At 34.8% G+C, this 20,174-nt stretch overlaps 1 protein-coding gene across 2 annotated transcripts in view; it reads right to left on the bottom strand.

Annotated features, from left to right (window-relative positions):
• The window catches only part of LOC140140962 (glutamate receptor ionotropic, kainate 2-like), a 200,583-nt gene that overhangs the window by 14,158 nt on the left and 166,251 nt on the right, over positions 1 to 20,174 (bottom strand). Inside the window, exons 13-15 of one of the 2 annotated variants that reach the window (XM_072162730.1) lie at positions 16,356 to 16,584; positions 14,973 to 15,229; positions 8,890 to 10,042 (exon numbers count right to left, since the gene is read on the bottom strand). The exons of the other annotated variant lie outside the window; for it this stretch is intronic. Of the exons in view, the coding sequence (XP_072018831.1) occupies positions 9,887 to 10,042; positions 14,973 to 15,229; positions 16,356 to 16,584 (642 nt within the window). The 3' untranslated portion in view covers positions 8,890 to 9,886. Of the gene's footprint in view, positions 1 to 8,889; positions 10,043 to 14,972; positions 15,230 to 16,355; positions 16,585 to 20,174 lie in introns of those variants that run through there. 2 annotated transcript variants of the gene reach the window in all.

Below are 20,174 nucleotides of genomic sequence, written 5' to 3'. Positions count from 1 at the left end.
GTTATATGTTAATTTTGCTCAATAAAATATTACAATTAACATACTGTAAAAACTCGATAGTTAGCATATCGAAAGCGCTCGATAGTAAGCACATATGCTAACTATCGAGTTTTTACGGTACATTTTTCTGTTGCAGAGAAAGCCTAAACAGCTCTAAACCGAATATGTTAATCCATAATGATTAATACCGTTGGTCAGGTAAATTTATGTGGTCCTTCTTATCAAAGGCCATCGATAAATCGAAAAGTGCACAAGCAGTTTGGTTATCATTACTGCTTCAGGTTACCATTAATCCATATCCGGATTTATAACTGCCACGCACGTGCTTCGGTTCATACTAATACTGCATCTAATACAAACTATGACGATATCATTCTAATAATAAATACCTGTATTGAACGCAAGATGTGCAAGAATAAACCATAGATGTGATGGACAATACTAACTGGTTTGTAGTAAGACATCAAACCACTCTCCGCTTTTGTATAGGGTTGAATATCATTTTCCTACTCTTCTGGCTTCTATAGATTGATGTGTTGCTGAAAAGGACTTATAGTGGATTGGGCTGTTGCCGATCTTTGAATATAACAAATGCTTGTCTATGGCATTGGCGTAGCGTGGGTAACCACATTGGGGGGGGGGCACCGAACATGATGGGGGGGGCACCGGGTCTGATGGGGGACACAAGCCGTTTATCGGCAAATTTCCTAAATTTAAATTTTCAGATCGATGTGCCCCTATTACGCTACGCCACTGGTCTATGGAAAGGGTTTCGATTCCACCAACACCTTCCTCCATATTGTGTTTGCCAATCCTCACATACCCCACAATTTAATTAGAATGTTGAATAAATATAACTTAAGTCATGACCTTAACCTCCATTTACAATCTACACCCCTGAATAGAAGATTAAGAACATACCTTCCACAGTGGTGTATGCATGGATGTCAACTGAAGTCAGATAGCATAGACAAACATGGATGTCAACTAAAGTCAGAAAGCATAGACACAGAAACTCACAAACCTTAAATCATACTTATGTTTCATTCACATCAATAAAGTCATCTTTATTTTACTAAGAGTTCTGACCTTACATGTAAATCAGTGTGTAGATTAGGTGCATTATCCACACAAAGATCTACTTAATACACAACCCTGTAAACATTCTTAACAAGTTATAAAATCTACAGGATACACTAATTAAATACCAGATCCGTCTTTAATCTAGACGATAAAATCTTAGATCCAGACGATAAAATCTTAGATCTAGACGATAAAATCTTAGATCTAGACGATAATATCTAAGAATGAAATACATTGGTAACTCTGCACCGAAATAGTAAATCTAAGTCTTACTTTTAAAATGCAAACCTCTCTTCAAGGTAATTACTAATTTACCTAAATTCCCCCATCTTATTTTTCAATTCAGAGCTTATGAACTCATGGGTTTTTGAATGTATTATATCACACACTTCTAGTATTGGCCATTATTAATTTTTATTATGTTATTCATTTTAAAAGGGATACATTTTTATGTTCCTATATTTATTATATTGGGCTGTACTGGGACGGTTTGATGCAAGTAACCTTCCACAATACTTGGCATACATGTTAGTAGACAACTCCAAGTCGCAGAGTAACATCGGATTTTGAGACGGTACAATTATGTCATATCATGACATTTGATTTAATTCATCTGGGAAGAAATACTCCGGCCATCTGATTCAAAGAAATAATAAAGTAGCGTACTATTGGTTCACATGAAAAATAAGCTATATTATATATATATAGCTTAGAAGCAGTAAGTTACGCAATAAGCCATCAACACTTCATTTTACTTCAAACTGACAGTTTTCGAAACGTCTGCAAGTAAGTGAAAAATTCATTTCACTAGTCGTATGTAAGAAGAAGGAAGGATAGAAAGAAAGAAAGAAAGAAAGAAAGAAAGAAAGAAAGAAAGAAAGAAAGAAAGAAAGAAAGAAAGAAAGAAAGAAAGAAAGAAAGAAAGAAAGAAAGAAAGAAAGAAAGAAAGAAAGAAAGAAAGAAAGAAAGAAAGAAAGAAAGAAGAAAGAAAGAAAGAACGAAAGAAAGAAAGAAAGAAAGAAAGAAAAAAGAAAGAACGAACGAACGAAAGAAAGAAGGGTAGAATGGAAATAAAAAAAGAAAGAAAGAAAGAGAGAAAGAAAGAAAGAAAGAAAGAAAGAAAGAAAGAAAGAAAGAAAGAAGAAAGAAAGAAATGAAAGAAAGAAAGAAAGAAAGAAAGAAAGAAAGAAAGAAAGAAAGAAAGAAAGAAAGAAAGAAAGAAAGAAGAAAGCAAGAAAGAAAGAAAGAAAGAAAGAAAGAAAGAAAGAAAGAAAGAAAGAAAGAAAGAAAGAAAGAAAGAAAGAAAGAAAGAAAGAAAGAAAGAAAGAAAGAAAGAAAGAAAGAAAGAAAGAAAGAAAGAAAGAAAGAAAGAAAGAAAAGAAAGAAAGAAAGAAAAAGAAAGAAAGAAAGAAAGAAAGAAAGAAAGAAAGAAAGAAGAAAGAAAGAAATGGCAAGAAAGAAAGAAGAAAGAAATGGCAAGCAAGAAAGAAGAAAGAAAGAAATGGCAACAAAAAAATAGTTAGGTAAATCGCCTAACTTACAACAAAGCTACCCTGTTGCCCTCATTCGTCAACTGCGTTGACGACTGAGAAACCTATGTGTTAAGGTGGTACTACACCCCTTGATAAATTTGTGATTATTTTTGCATTTTTCTCAAAAAATAATAACACACAGGTGACAAAAGTTATGTATATTATAGTAGTATTACTACACTGGAGACCAATTTCCTGACACGGCTCTCTCCGGGTCTTCTCCCCGACGGAAAGATGGTAACCTGAAGAAGCAGCTTATTCACATTAAAATATCACGTCTTCGTCAGCCCTGGGTGTGGGTTACTACCATTATGTGATTTGCTATGGGGATATACCAGTTGAGCACCATACACCCCCTATGGATGACATGAACTTAATCTCCCACACTAGGGTGTATATGTAGTCACCTATTCATGTAACCCCATTTAAAATTCATATTCCCTGTGTGGAAGATTAAGGTCATGTCTTCCATAAGGGGTGTATGGATTTCAACTAGAATATTCCATTTTGAAGACCCATTATCGTTTAGTACGACCCGATGGCAAGTTACATTATTTCAATTCAAATTGTTACCGCTCTGATACATGATTTACAAGATCAAAACTTAATGAGACTTAGCTGGCAAAATAGTATTACATGCTGGCATTTTGTGCAGCAATGAAATCGACTATCAACGTTATCTTTGTAATATAGCACCGATCTCAAAATCGGATGTTAGGGGCGACTTGGAGTTGCCTTTTTCATGTATGCCAAGTGAAAAAGGCCTAAGGGACATTGATATAAATCTTATAATATATATATTTTCAAAATAGTTCATAGAATCATCTGAAATAGTGAAAAACATGGCCTTGTTTGATTACTTCAGTGACACAACTGTGCTCCGTTTTTATCATGTATTTCCAACATACAGTACTTTTGAAATTATACACAACTTCAGCACAGATAACCAGGGTTTTTCATCCCAGAAACAGATAACGTTATTAGCCGATACCATGACGTGCTATTGAATGTCTCATTTTGTTCTAGTAAATTCAAGTTTCTTTGGGTTTACCATGACGGCTTATGACTTAAGACTTATAACTTACGATACTCCTAAAGAAGCTGTTGATGGCTCAGCGTGACTTATGTGTACACAAAATGCTTAAGAATGTAGGTGCATTTTGATGCTTAGTGCATAGTTACATGCAAGAATGCTTTTTCAATACAAAAACACCGAAGAATTCATGAGCTCTGAATGGAATGATTTTAGCATGAGGATTTAGTGACTTGAAAAAAAAAAAAAAAAAATGATGATAAGAAAGCACAACTTTACAGACTTTTTCTTGATTTAGTGAGGTACATGTAGAGTACATTACGCTATGGGTTTCCTTAAATTTTTGTAAGTAGTTCATCTAAATCTTGTCCAAACGGCCGCAAACAATGAATGATCGCTTAGTGATCGCTACAGCAAAGTGGTAAATTCTTTGTGTTAAGGTTGGTCTTAGTGAACACTGATCTTGTTCAAACACGCATTAACTAAGCTACCTTAGAGGGAGCCTAGTGTTCTAACATTAACGTGATGCTAAGAATGTTTGAAAAAGCCGCTTGACAGCTATTTTTCCCTGTAACTGAAATGAACAATTTATGAGTTTGTCAAACAGCCATTGGAGGTAAATGATCCATATAGGGAGTCAATTACATCAGATGACTTTGTTCAGTCCAGCTTTCCAGGAGGTGACCTGCTCGTACATGAGGCGCAATTGGTTGTCAAATGAGGTATCATGAAGGCAGCATTTTGGCCGTGGTATTCGAATGAGATATTACCGCTTTTTTGCAGCTAAACCTTTGATTAAATGGAATAATTTGTCTGATGAGTGTGTATCGTAATGCATGTGTGACCTGCTCCCTCGAAATGAGCGTAAAGTCGCAGGTTGGGAGCTTCGAGATGTTCCAACTGTAGAGTTAATGTTCTTTGCTTGAAGACACATGTATTGGCAGTGGTATGTCCACTGTGAGTACAGCATATTGTGTCCCTATTCACAAAGGACACATCACTGACTATACAGGTGTCTTCAAACAAAGAACAGCAACTCAATAATTGGAAGGTCTCAATGTTCTTTGCTTGAAGACATCTGTATTGGCAGTGGTATGTCCACTGTAAGTGCAGCATATTGTGTCCCTATTCACACAGGACACACCGCTGACTATACAGGTGTCTTCAAACAAAGAACAGCAACTCAATAATTGGAAGGTCTCGAAACCACCAACTTGCGACTTTACGCTTATTCAGTGGGAAAATGTCACATATTATGCAAATAGCTTATAACATAGTTTGAGTAGAATCTTAAACATGCAACGCTGCATGAGCTGTTCCATTTGAAATCTACACTCCCCCTGTGGAAGATTTAACTGAGACTTTCAATAGGGGAGCATTGGTTTCAATTCCATTTGAAAAACATTTATATCTACCTATTAGATATAATAAAAGTCATATAGTTATTTTGTGTATCATTAAGAGCGACACATTTTGTTTTGTATTGATTAAAATCAGCTGCACAGACAATCAAATACATAAATCCATGTAGAGCAAACCCAATATCGACGCAACATTGTACGTAATTTGTTTTGGTTTGACTACGTTAATGCTTACCACCTAAAACACACACACCATTATATTCATGTCGAATGGCATGTTATTGTATGTAAAGTGAAGTGGATACAAATCAGAGATATAATTTTGTATTTCAAAATTATACTTAACAAAATACAAGAATAAAACATACTATAAGGAAACTGTAAGATAAGAAGGTCCTAAAACTATAACAATAGGTTCCACAACTCTAATAAAAGTACGAATGTAATGTCAAAGGTAAACAGTAAATGTTGCTAAAATAATATTTACATTATAATTTGAATGGAAATGGGGCAAGTCCAGCTATAAACCACTCATTTCCAAAATGCCATGGAGATAAGTCTATTATTTTCAAACAATTAAAATGTTTTTGTTATCTCTCTATATCTCACTACGTTTTTTCTTTCTTGTAATTGCCTTCTCATTTATGCAGTCGGAGTTCAATCAATTAACCGACAATGTTAACTGGAATGTCACACGCATGCGCAGAATATTGTTTGGTAAATATATAGATCAAGATCAAGATGGCGGTCATTTAACCCTCGTACAATGAAATTGTATATACACATACATCATTCGTACTGTTATTACTTGAGGAAATTAAGAGTTGTTCATAATTTGCTTTAAAAGGAGTTTTATTTTCAGTCGTGATACAAATATTACGATTGTTTAATACTTACAAGCGCATTTTCAAGCAAGAAGTTGATTTTGTGCAGTGAGGTATTTTGTATGCATGGCATGAGTGTGCAAGCTGTTTTTAAACATACTTCAACAAAAATAATTACAGCACTATGAAAGAGGCATTCAATTTACATGCAATGTAGAACATCCAAATATCTAGTAAGCTGGTTTCAGTTAAAATGCACTGGGAAAATTTAAAACGACAATGAGCACTTGTTTAGTCGGTGGAAGATGTGTGCCGTACGAGCTTCCCACGTCATTTCTAACAACAATTTGTACTAAAAACGGCTACATTTTGTTCTTTTAGGGGGATTGTTCGAAACATCGACCCATCTAAGGATTTGTGTGTAAAAACCTACGCCATTGTTGCCGGTTTGGGGCAACTTAGCAAAATATGGACCCATGTCTAGGGATTTTTGTGAAAAAATGAGAAAATGTGTGCGGCATATCTCCTTACACTTCAATATGGAAGTACCCCCAGTAGCTGTAGGGTTGTGAAGAACAAATTATCTCCCATGTGAACATTTTTGTTTGTTCTTTTTAATTCTTTATATTAAACGTTCGAACAGAACGACCCAAGTACCAGAAAAGGGTAAAGAGAAAGAAGGACGAATAAATTAAAAACATACAAAGATAAGAGTAATAAGATAGAGGGAAAGAGCGAGAAAAAAAGCGAGAAAGAGAGTTAGAGAGACTCCGACTGTAAAAGGTCGTTCTTTTTATTGTTCTCTCTTTAAATATTTCCCAGTGCTTTTTAAAAAAGTAACAAAATAAAATATTACATGATAGAAAAGTCTTGACACGAGCCTTGCATTGAGCTTAATACAATATACAATTTACAAAATATTGGTAGGAACATTTTTACAAGATTTTCTTGCTCTTGCCTAATGCACTACAATTTCTTACATATTGAATTTGAGAATGACTACAGCATTACCAAGAAATGATGCTAATGATGGTTTGGTGAAATCAATTGATTCAAATGTGCTTTAGCTGAATTTATACTTTTGCAAAAGTGTTTTTCGCACATACGCTCCAATACGCTCTACGTACGTTATTTTCAGGAGTGTAGAGAAATCCGTGTTGTTAGAAAGCTCTATAAATAAGGAGATCACTGGAAACATCATAGGGGTGATTGCTGCGTCTACCCGTGGATTAAAATAAGACCATACATACAAACTTTTTTCACATATAAATTCATTTTTAGTGTAGTGCAAATCTGATAGATTATAATCTGCTCAGTCAAATTGAACAAAAGTGTTTCTTGACGGGGTTTATTTATAATTAACAATTCGGAATCTAAATATAAAAGAATGAACTAAACCGTTCATTCTATTGTGTTTTGTCTACATAATTGACTTTTTTTCATAGCTTCTCAAGACTCCAGTCATGTTTATGTAAAATAGTTTTTAATGCTTTTTAATATAAAATCAATAGACACAATACTAGCACACAAACCACCAATATTTGTTTGTTTGCATAAAGTTGTGTTAGGTTTCAACACATTGTAAACCAGACAATAAATATTACAATAAATTTCATATTTGTAAAAAAAGGCTATTAACACTAGAATTTTGCACAGAATATCTACAAGTACAAGAAATCTAAGATACCGCATTTTGTTTGGTCCGATAGCGCTATCGGTAGCCTGATAGCGCTATGTTAAGTACCGATGGATGTTTCTATTGTACAGGTACGCTGAATATTTGCATAGCACTATAAAGTAGTATGCAAATGTTAGTACGGGTACGATATAGAGAGCCATCAATACATACCGGATAGAGTTATAAGACCCAACTAAACACGGTACCCAGCATTGCATTCAGTGTGATTTTGTAGAATTATGGTAGTCTATAATAACACAAGGTTGTTCGGCAATTATCCTCTCCATTAGTATATCTATAATAAACAAAATATCAATACAATTCGACATAAAATTCATTTTTATTATTATGTACATCGCATTGCCCTATAAGACTGGAAGACCAGGAACGGGCGAATTCAGTTAAAACTGCATCCACCGTTATAACATCCACGTTCATTCACACCATCAATTGCAGAGTTAAAGGAGAAGTGGGGTAAGAATAAAATAGTCATGCCATTTCAAGAACATACTTATTACAACCTCATCTAAAGGCCTGAAGTATAGATTTCCCATAACTCTCCATAGACATCATAATAAATACCTAGACCGCCGTCAAACCAATAATTTGGACGAGCTAGCTGGTGGAATGGCGGCTATATGCAAGTTAGGAGACTGTTGTTTAAGTCCGTGACGTCGTGATGCCAAAATGTTGACAAACATTTGCACTTTTCTTTCCATTATTGTTACATAGCGAAAAACCATATAGATGTAGTGTTAGCCCAGTATGCTAAGAAAATAATAATGTTCAAACAGATGACACCATATCGACAGTGGCTAAATATGCTGTATTTTCACTCGCAAGGGTGACGTCACTGACAGTTCTGATCGCAATTTCGACATTTTAATTTTCACTGACGACTTGACCTTTTGAAGTTATTTAGTAGCCTTTTCCCAGTCGTTTTGTAAAAAATGTAGATAAATGTAGATATTTATATAGCGCTTTATGCCGTAAACAGCCTCAAAGCGCTTTACATTTATTCCGCCGTCATTTGAATGTCGGAACCACGTTTGCAGCCTACAAGTGGCGCAGGGTCCATCAGTACAACAACTGTGACTACCCCTAACAGCTTCCCATTGCACCTGGGTGGGGTGAGGCAAGCGAGGCAAAGCGCCTTGCCCAAGGGCGCAACACGGTGGTGGGACGGAGAATCGAACCCACGCACGTCGAGCAAGCTCTCGGATTATGCGTCCAAGGCCGTAACCACTGAGCCACCGTGCCCTCAATCGTAATCGTAATAACAGTTTGTCTTTTGAAAAGTGAAAAGTATATTATTACTAACATAGTAGAACTTTTGATTTTGGATCGAAATATATACTTCCGATTCCGATTCGTTATTATAGGCCTTTGGATATGGCTGAATTAAGAAGGTTCTTGATATGACCTGCATATAGTGTCTTACCGTACATTTCCTTTAAATAGCCTATCTAATTTAGAAGATAGGCCACGTTGAGATTTTGAGGTTGTGTCAGTTCCAGGCTAATGATAATAACATTAATCCTCATTTTCATTTACTCGGCTGTCATTTCAGAAATCTGATGTGATCGAGTTGAAATATTTGACTGATCATATACGTCGTCAGTATTTTTCCAGTTTATACCTGACGAGGTCAACTTCGTTAGTTCGGCAGAACATATTTCACAGATTATTAAATATTTATGAACTAATGTGGGAAAAATTTATTCTCGTTTATATGGGTACTGTTTAGAATAGTATTTTATAACGTATACGATTTTATCGACATAAACGTTTGCATCAAAAACAACTTTGTGCGACTTAGAGCGATTGACGATGGTCACCTTAGGATAACCATAACAATTTTCTTACAGCCCACATTTCTGAGCTCCCACCACTTTTCAGAAATGACATCCAGGAAAACTAAACGATTAGAGGGTGTATAATTATATGGATTATTTTTTGGTTTTTTGAAGTTGAACCAGATCTTTCTTCAACATGGCTTCTTAATTTGTTGTTTTTGAAAAGCTGATGCCGTGTAGCCTTAACAATACACATTCAACTTTATTCAATTTTAATTTCATTGACCACTTGACACACGTTGTTGACGATCATTTCATATTATAGCGCGGATATGATTTTGTTTCAAGAATTTGGAATAAAAAGCGCATGTTCTGAAAGCGTATATTTAAAACTTTATACAAATAATTTGGATGGCTATGAAGTTTCTCTACAATTGCTGCATTAATTTGGCATTTGTCGTAAGATCATCATGATCCAAAGTAGTAATATAGACTTCAGAGACATCGTGACCCGGACGTGACCTCGTGACCTTTGACATCATGACCCGGAATCGAACGTCCCTAAAAGCTATATTACTATTATCCAACTTCTGTCATGGCAATAGTTTGTCCATTTAATCCACTTGGGTATGGTGCCGGCATGTACTTGTGATCCACCTGTCGGATGGGTTTCTTTTTGCTATTACATCGACAGGCAAACCGTAACTCCGCCATCATCTCCGCACATAGAGATTTCTGAGGATTAAAAATTGAAGAGGACAATATTAAACACAATGAGATATAGCTACCTACGCGTGTAACCGCGGTAGGGTAGAGTGGTTGGTGTACTGAAACAAAGGGCTATTCCAGTTGATGTCTACGCTCTCATTTGTGATGTGATCGAGCAAAATTAGTAGAAAGTCAGAAATACTGATTTTGAGATATAGCCAAACAAAGGAAGTATTTGCTGTTATTTCCTATTGTATTGGAAACTCTGTAACTGTTCATATATTTTGAACTGGTTGTCCAAATTCAACAGGGCCTTCAGCAAAATGTAGCTTGTCTTTTAAAATTGAATATGTCCGACTTTAGACTGGTTTTGCTTGATCACACCACATAATATTATTATGTGACAGTACGCCAAGAATGAGCCGTAAAGTCGGCAAATTCTGAGTTACAGTGCAAAATGTGCATAAAGGTTCTATTCATAGGCACTTCAAGTTGATGCTACATGTATCTCATTTTGCTAGTGCCAGTCAAACACCTTTTAAACCAGTCATTAATCCTATTGTTGAAGATGATAATAAGCTGCTACTTATATATAGAATTCTTAAATAGCTCTAGTCTTTTGTTTGCATTGGCTAAATCCTGTTCAAGTGGTGGGATACAAAGCATTGTATTTTGTTTAGGTATATATGTCAATGACATTCCAAATTCTGTTCCTGAATTATCATTTATTCTCTATGCAGATGACACAAGTGCTTTTACATCACATCAAAATATTGAAACACTTAATAATATTATGAGTAATGGTCTAAGTAAATTAAGCACATGGTTTATGTCAAATAAACTTTCTCTTAATCTTAAAAAAACTAATTATATGCTATTTGGAACTCGTAATAAAACTAATCAAGTTAATGACAAATTTAAACTTTCACTTGATAACACAGAAATAAATCATGTAAATGCATTTAAATTCTTAGGTGTTACTATTGATCAAAACCTAACTTGGAAAAATCATATCGATGAAAAAAAAAAAAATGTTCAAGTAGTATTGGTATTTTGTACAAGGTCAAAAGATATCTTCCTGAAACTGCACTTGTAACCCTTTATAATACACTGGTCCTTTCACATATTAACTATGGTATTACTGCCTGGAGTAGTGCAGGCAATGTTGGTAAAAATAAGCTCCACATATTACAAAAACGTGCTCTACGGGCAGTTAGTAATAGTGAGTACAGAAGTCATTCAAATCCACTGTTTATCAAATATAATCAACTAAAAATTTTTGACTTATGTAAACTTAATATTGGCACATTCATGTATAAATACAACAACAACTTGTTGCCACCAGCATTTAATAATATGTTTACAACTAATGCAGATAATCATAATTATAACACTAGATATGCTTCTGACTTTGAATATCCAAATAATAAGCTTGAATTTGGCAACAAATCTATTGGCTACCAGGGTGTAAAGAGTTGGAATAATATCTCGAATCATATTAAAAACTCCAGAAATCTTAACTCTTTTAAATGTTCTTATAAGGACTCTCTTATTTTAGATTACAAAATGTTAGAGTAATGATAATGGAGTCTGGGACTTGACAGGCCTTTGGCTTATTTCCCAGTCCTCCTCCACTATGTTTTCAGTAATTGTACTATATATTTCTTGTGATTTTATTGTACTTTGCATATGTGGAAAAATAAATTATGTATGTATGTATGTATGTATGTATGACATTCCTGGACCTCGTTGACTTGGGGATGATTTGAAGTGACCGCCAATTATGACCGTTTGATATATATTCACGTCACTACTGAACTTGATATGGACGCAGAATAGTCAATCTGCCGATCGGACTGTTCTGCTTTACGCCTGGCTACACCCTTGGTTTATATCTTACTCTAATAAGTTAGCATGAGAAGTGGCGTGAATGGGAAAATGTTATTTATTAGCCTATGCTATAATCATTTATTTAAAATTAACGTTAGAACGGAAGTTAACAAAGGTTACTATAATTACGTGTTATTGCTCTCAAAATACATTTTAACATGCTGAATAATTATACCAAAGGGCCAGGAAAGGAAAGTGCTTATAAATACAACTTGGATTTATGACCGGTTTGGACGTACATATTTAGAATTTTAGGATCAGCAAGATCAAAATTGATTATCACTTTTGGGTTTATTGAAATAAAAATTATTTATCGGTTGTTAAAATATTGTTTCAAATATATTAATTTCTGGTCAGATTTAAAATTCAACCTAATATTTAGTACAGAATAAAGTGAAATATCAGCAGCTTTATGTCATTAAATCGATCAATCTTGCTGAGCCATTTAGAGGGTATACCAATGCCCAATAATGAAGGGTCGGATTCCGTTACCATGGTTACAACTCACAAAGCAAGAGAGGATACAAGGGGGTAGCCAGATTTAAAAACGTCTCATATTCAGCTTAAAATTTGTTCAAATATATTTGGTCTGATTGCGAACATGTTCTGGAAGAACAGCAGATTGGGGGAGGTGGATCGCATAGCGATTCTCAAATACTAACTTAATCAAGCTCAAATTTCTTTCCTATGTGCTCCACGAGGGTACGCCCCCATCACTTGTTCACTCACAAAAAGAAAAACCAACCATGAAATTCTACGGAGCCATTTAAAGGGGCATTTCGTGATCCACAGCCTCATCCCCCACTTTTCCCAAAAAAGTTGAGATTTTTACACCACTGGATACCTCTGGCTACATAATGTTTATGTACCAAATATTTCTTGCAGATTAATTCGTTTAGAAAAAATATCGCCAAATTTGAATTTCAACACATTGTCTATGGAGCAGTGTAATACACATAATCATGCATAACTCGCAAACGCAAAATCGGAATCAACTGAAATTTTGGAAATAAGCTTTTTTCGTGGATATCTACTGAAAAATGTCAAAAAAGAGGATGCTAGGATCACGAAATCCTCCTTTAAGTGCCATCCATATGACGAGATCATTTTGTATTACGGAGCTTTATAAGTGTCATCTCATCTACTTGACGAGATACTTAACTCGAATAATTTTAAGAGCAAAACATTGTTTAATCTTGACAGAAAATAACTGCTCTTTCGAAACTAACAGTGAACATATATATCTAGATTTTAAATATAATTATTTTACCATGTTGACATGATTATGTTCCAATAATAATAAAGATGAATAGTCGACTACGTGGTGATGGCATAAAGAAACCATCGCAGAATTCATACATAAGCATGATAAAAACACGGATTCATAGTAGGATTGGCCAATAGTTATGGAAAGTATACTGGGGTCCATTAACAACTTGGTCACAAATATCAAAACATTTAAATTGTGTATTTGAAATATATTGAAAGTAGTATAAATACTCTGGAAAACCATCATGATATATTACTTATTTTAATGACTATATGGCTGAAACCTTCAGGATTGTGAATATGTTGACCGTACTGCTCACTTCCGGTATATGTCATTCTCTGACCGGAGGAACTTTGATGTTACGGTCAATATAATCAAAACCTAAAGAATGGTGTTTCGGTTGCAACGTTGGTCTCGTCTTTCGAAATAGGTATGTATTGTAATCCAGAATTATTCTATCTTTTAATTAAATAGTTATCATGTATTCTGTTTCATGCCTATCTTTACGTTACCAAGAGAGGTCCATGTATGCTAATAAAATGTTGGTTCCTTTCTCACGAGCTTTGGGTCAAGGAAAGAATTAAGAGGTAAAATGATATTCCGTTAAAAATTGTTGCTAACTGGTGTTCGTTGGGATGTTGGAACGTTTTTGAATTGTTTCAAGTACATCCATACATTCTAGCCACTCATGTAGTAATGCTAATTATAAACCGGGACGGCAGCCAACCAGGGAAAAATACACTGCTCTTTCGAAACTAACAGTGATATACATGTAGAATAGGTATGCCTCTCTATAGACCTTTTTCCCTCTTTCCCATCATGCACTATTCCAGGGGGGTATGAGTGTCGCAAAATACATCATCTCCCCGGGGGAGTACAGCGTTATGTTCATTACATTCTGGAATACGGACATTTCGACTGGTGCCTTCATCACAAAAAAGGAATCCCCGATAATGATGATAATGGCGCCACGATCACTAATACCTTTCGGGGGCAAAAAACAACATTTCTATGCCTTATGGACATGGTGTCCTCACCCAAAAAAGTTTCCTGTTATTGAAACCTAACTTTGTATACATTTTATAGACCTAATGGTGAAAAACTAATGACGGGACACGCAGTGATATTTTGTCGGCGTCCGTTTCACTTTTTTTCGGAGATGAAAATAAGACGTAAACATAAATCTCTTACACAGATGTTCTGCATCGCTCTTAACTGCATCACTCGTGTATTCAATAATTGCAGAATTAGTAACATCGATGGCCTTTACGATAATCCGCATATATGGAATCAGTATGCCCATATTAAGACAAAATAATTGCAAAGGCCTGGCAAAGACCATCGGATGCACACGATCTATGAGGTTAATGAGCTACGTCATACCCCCCTGGAATAGTGCATTGTGGGATAGAGGGAAAAAGGTCTATACACGAGACCAACGGCGGAACGTCGCCTCCGAAGGAGTATTGAACCATGGGAAGAGAGAGAGAGAGAGAGAGTCTAAATGTAATATATTTAGATGAGAAGTTTCCAATTGAATACAATTATACAACACATGTAAAATAACCTATATCTTTGCATTGATCATTAAAATAAAACAATTGTAGATAATACCTTCAAAATATGTTTCATAGAAATTAAAATATTGTCTTGTAACAATAGAGAGCTTGCAAAATGCAACTGTGAACCCCCTGCAACTGCACAATGAATGATTGACGTTGAAGTATGAGTATATTTGTCATTTTGTAAGCTCTCCATTGTAATGACAATGAATTTAGATGAATTTGTCATGCTTACCCTATCTATCTCGGCATTCTGCCTTGATTTCCACACAAATTCGGCGACTGCTACCAATACGCCCAGCACTAATCCGGCTATCAACACAAGAAATATGCCACCAATGTTTTCAAGTCCTAATTCATTGGCGTCTTCTTTTTGTGAATCGTCATTTGTACATTGGCCTGATCGCCACCATTTATTTTTTAAAGATAAAATTTCGTCGGCTTCTTGCAACCGAAGGATAGCATTGGTAATTTGATCTCGAATAGGATCACCTGCACGGAGTAAAATAGACATTTGGTATTGTATTAGAGACAACCGGTAACTTTGCAGCATATTATTTGATTGGCCAAAGTAGAATTATGATTGGGTAAGTTCAGTTTAATAAACATAGCACACATTTTGTTTCTTTATATACGCTATTGGAAGAACGGCAACACGATTTACAACCCGACAGTTTATAATTGCCTTAAGTTAAAAGTGTATGTAAATAGCGCCCTCATTTTTAACACAAATGTGCAGTTTATAGAATAAAAATTACCACAAAAATAGGAAACAGATGAATAATTTGATATAGAAACGAGAATCTTAGTTAAAATAGCTATATATAAAATACATTTGTATATTAAGTGTGGTAACTGTTGATATTGTCCAGGTCTAGAATTGAACATTATATAATATTTTGGTAGAAAAATTAATGAATGATCACATCAAACCACCGTGGGGTTTACCAAAAAGGTGAATATGAAAATATAGAGGAACGAGGAACATAGAGGAATGAGCAAACTAGTAAAACTATGTCAACAACTATACAAGCGACGAGTTTGTTATCCACCCCTCTTACCGAGGTTCTTATCCGTTTTGTATCTCTAAGACGTGACATGTATACCGACCCCATTTTCAAATGCAATAACCGCCTCTCAAGTGAGTGAAGTCAGCGACGCCCAACGCGCCATTCCACGCACCATTAAAATGTCACAAACTCAACCGCGTGAGTTTAACCAAGATGTAAACACTACATCTTAATGCGCAAAATATGCCACATCTCAACTCTAAGTTGATGCTGATTATGCTATAGAAGCAACTTTGGTTCACCTCAAGTTCAGTAGTGGCATCAATGATTTTTCGCGATTGCGTCGCATGTGAATCAACACGTGTACAGGTTGAGGTAAACTTTGGTGAACCTTAAGTTCGGTAGTGACATATTCCGCTGGTCACTGTATCGAATCTTGCGCTTAAGTTACTCACGCAATGCGTACACACGTGTACAGAGGCAGTTTGTTGGTTCACTTGCGAAATCGCAATAAAGCATAGATGTCACTACTGAATGAAAATTATCAAAGCATGTACTTCGTATTTAGTTGAGAGAGAGTGTGAGGGAGGACGTTTATACTACATTACCTTGAGCTGTACCAATGCCGTATCCTCTAGAATTCAGAAGTCCACCAATTTGAGTTAAGTTTTTACAATGTTCAGATACAATAAATTCTGCCACGGTCGATTCCATTAGAAAAGCATAGTTCTTAGTATTTAGCACTCTCTCAATTCCTTCTTGATAAGTCTCTACAAACACACTAGGCTTATTTGCCATAAACTCCCACATCTTAAGGTAAGTGGGAATCTTTGAACGCTGAAAAACAAACAAATACATGGAATGATTACGTATAATGTGCGTAGCTAACCATTTGCGCGCGGATATCCAGTGGATTCGACAACTTTCAAAATTTTGTAATGTTGTTAAAAGATTCTAAATTATTAAAATGAAAATATCATAATTTTATTTGGAATATGCATGACAAAAGCATTAAAATGAGTCCAACAAGCTTAGTATTGAGTCTGTGGTTGGCAATTTTGATATTTTGATAGCAACAAGTTATTCTTAATTTGGCCAACGAACTGTGGTGTACTTTGCAGAGCAATAATTAATAGTGGATTTCATTTGTCAGATCCGAATTGCTAATCGATTTGCTCAAGCGACTTCAGCTTTAGATTGATTTCTTGGAGACGAGCGCTTTTTAGTCGAATAATCCTTTTACTTGTATCGCGTCTACTTTTTTGTTAACAAAAGAGCAATCTGTTGATTTCGAAATAAGAAATTTATGTGTCTGAAAGAACTGTACACTGAAATCCACACTGCAACACTTTTTAACACGTTTAGCCAAATTGTTATTATTAAAACAGGTTTCATATTTTGAAACATATTCTCCTACACATCACAAATCTAAAATAATATCAACACCATCCCTTTGGTTTCGAAGTTATCACACTTTGATATCTAAATATGTCGCATAAAATATATCAAAATACAAAAACCAAAATTAAAATTATGACAGTACGTTTCTTTTGGGACACCCTGTAATCGTGATTCAATTCATGCCAAGTAAACACTCTTGTAATTGGTACATTAACACATTTTACAGGTAGGTATAGACAATGTATATAGACTATGTATATTTGATTATCCAGTTTATCCGCAACATGTCTGATATTGTTAAGCATTTAAACTGTCAGTGCCTCTGTATATATTTTTGTGCTCGACAACGTAATTTGAACAAAAGACAATGTCTTGCTGTAACAAATCAGAACTGACAGCCACGGAGCGTGTATATGTTTTTAAAACTCTCTCCACGCGGGTGTCGACTGCAGACGACAAGTTTCAATGTTGTTGTTAATTCAAAAATTTAAGAATTATAAATTTTTATGACCATATTTGGAATCAGCATGAAAAATGCAATATTATTAGTTCAGTGTTCTTGAGATAGCTCTTGATATTCTGAGAAAATATCTCAACAATAGGACTTTTTATGTTAAAACCTATGGCTAGCACACAGAGTATTAAGGTGACGCAACGGATTTCGACGGGTTAATACAAGAAAACCATATATGTAATAGCTGCTAGGAAATGCAGATATTATCAAATGTCTATTAGGCAGCTATAGTGTACTAAGATGAAGCCTTCGTTTATTAGCCCCTCCATATTGTTTCTACTCAATTTTCGTTTCTATCATATTGTGACAGAATATCTCAAAGTTACATAGCAGGGTATCACATACGGTATGCTGTGATTATATCAATTGGTCTACACCAAGGTCCGCTACACTGTAAATCACTAGCTGTAACACTGTTAAAACACGTTAGGCATTTAACCAAATTTTTACAGTGTGGCGGACCTTGATGTATATAGGTCAATATGATATTGTGCTTGGTATTCTGATACATAGAAAAAGTCTACTATTAATTATTTTGCGTATTTCAATAGGATTCTGGGATGTAATTTGATGAACATAATTTGCTCTGTGAGGAGGATTTCAGATCAAATAGAAAATGTATCTGGGTTTTTTTTAATTACTTTTTTATCATTATTTTTGTTCATTACTGCTTGCACAGTCTGCAGGCTAAACAAGTTTCCATATTGTATAAATATAATAATACCCCGTTATGCCCGAAACGTCGCTATATGTAAGTTTATTTATGGCACATTTTACTATAACATATTATAATAATATTATATAAATAGAAAAAGTAAATAGATAAATAATACGTATCAAACTGTCACATTATTAACCCCCTGAGCACTACCTGCCAATCTAACATTGCCTTTGATTGGTTAATTACATGATATCTGTATTTTAATCACCAATCAGAATGGAGCTTTGTAAATAATTCACCCCAATTTTTGTTTGGTGAAATTATTCTAACAATGTTGCTGATTGGACCAATTGATAATGAAAACTTCTTTTTGGCCAATCGGCAGGTAGTTCTCATGGAGTTAAAACTTCTAAATGTCTTTTTCAAATAAGACATTTCCAAATAAGACATGATCTATGGCAAAGGAAGTAAATAGGTTATATAAATATTACATAATTTGATATCTTTAGTAGCGAATTAATCGCTTGCAGGGCGTTTTTATGTGGCAAGAAACAGTAGGATAATGTTCTCATTTCATGAATATGATAGATGCGGAATGTTTATCTTTCGACAACCACGCTTTATCATCATGTTGACTTCTTGAATACTAAATATGAAGCTTAGCGAATGTTATCCGTGTAATATGATACTAGTCCTTTAAGATAAATATTATGATTATTATCTTACACACATACCTAGGAGAAACAAAGGATCCGTATCTTGTTGCACGGATGTTCTTTCAATAAACAATGACAACATTAATAAATTTATCTTGAGAAGAATGCTGTTTTTTGTACAGAATTGTAACAGCTGACAAGATAAATCACCGATACAATTGAAACAAATCACATTATGTTTTTAAACAAGTTATACCTTTGTTTTGGTTGGCAAATCATTACGCAACATTAGGAGTGATAGTGTTTTAACTACAATAGCTGCCTCGTGCCAAAAATAAATGTAACTTGAAAACTTGTACCATATAACCAGAAAGTAAACCAGAAGTAACCTAATGTAATGTTAATTAACCCCCTGAGCACTACCTGCCGACCTAATATTGCCTCTGATTGGTCAATTATGATATCTTCATTTTAATCACCAATCAGAATGGAGCTTTCCAAATAATTCACCCCAATTTTTTTGCGTGGTGAAATTATTCTAACAATGTTGCTAATTGGTCCAATTTCTTCTTTTTGGCCAATCGGCAGGTAGTTCTCATGGAGTTAATAAATGATGCAAATATCACTAAGTAAAGTACTTACACAATCAGTAAATAAATAATAAAAGTAATATTGACACATGATATTGCAGTTCGAGAAATTTAATGAGATATTCCAGTTGAAATCCACACTACCCCTGTGGAAGATTTTGGAATTATCTTCCACAGGGGGAGTATGTTTTTCAAATGTAATTGGTCAGAGTTATTCATTTTGAAACCTATGCTCCCCCTGTATTATGGCTTTTCCTATATCTTCCACAACTGGGGTTGAGTATTTTATAAGTGGAAGTTACCAAAATGTCTATTCTATTTTAAACTCATACTCCCTCTAGTGTAGTGTGGATTTTAAATGGGACAGCCCAATCATGAGATACCGATAAGATTTCTGTGATGAGCAAGTCGACTTGGAAATATGAAAATCCGCAAAATTACCAATTTTGTAACAAAGTTTACAGATTAAATATGTAACAATTAAATTAAAGCTAAGAATAAATATTTGACTAACCCACATTTTTAGATACGACGATCCATTCATCTAGCATATCTGCTTCTTTTGGACACCATGGATTTATCATAATAAGTTTTTTTAATTCTTT

Source organism: Amphiura filiformis, chromosome 19 (assembly GCF_039555335.1).
Source record: "Amphiura filiformis chromosome 19, Afil_fr2py, whole genome shotgun sequence".
In the NCBI taxonomy this organism is placed as follows: domain Eukaryota; kingdom Metazoa; phylum Echinodermata; class Ophiuroidea; order Amphilepidida; family Amphiuridae; genus Amphiura; species Amphiura filiformis.
Note: the sequence above shows the minus strand (reverse complement) of the source record. Positions and strands in the feature narration are given on the sequence as shown.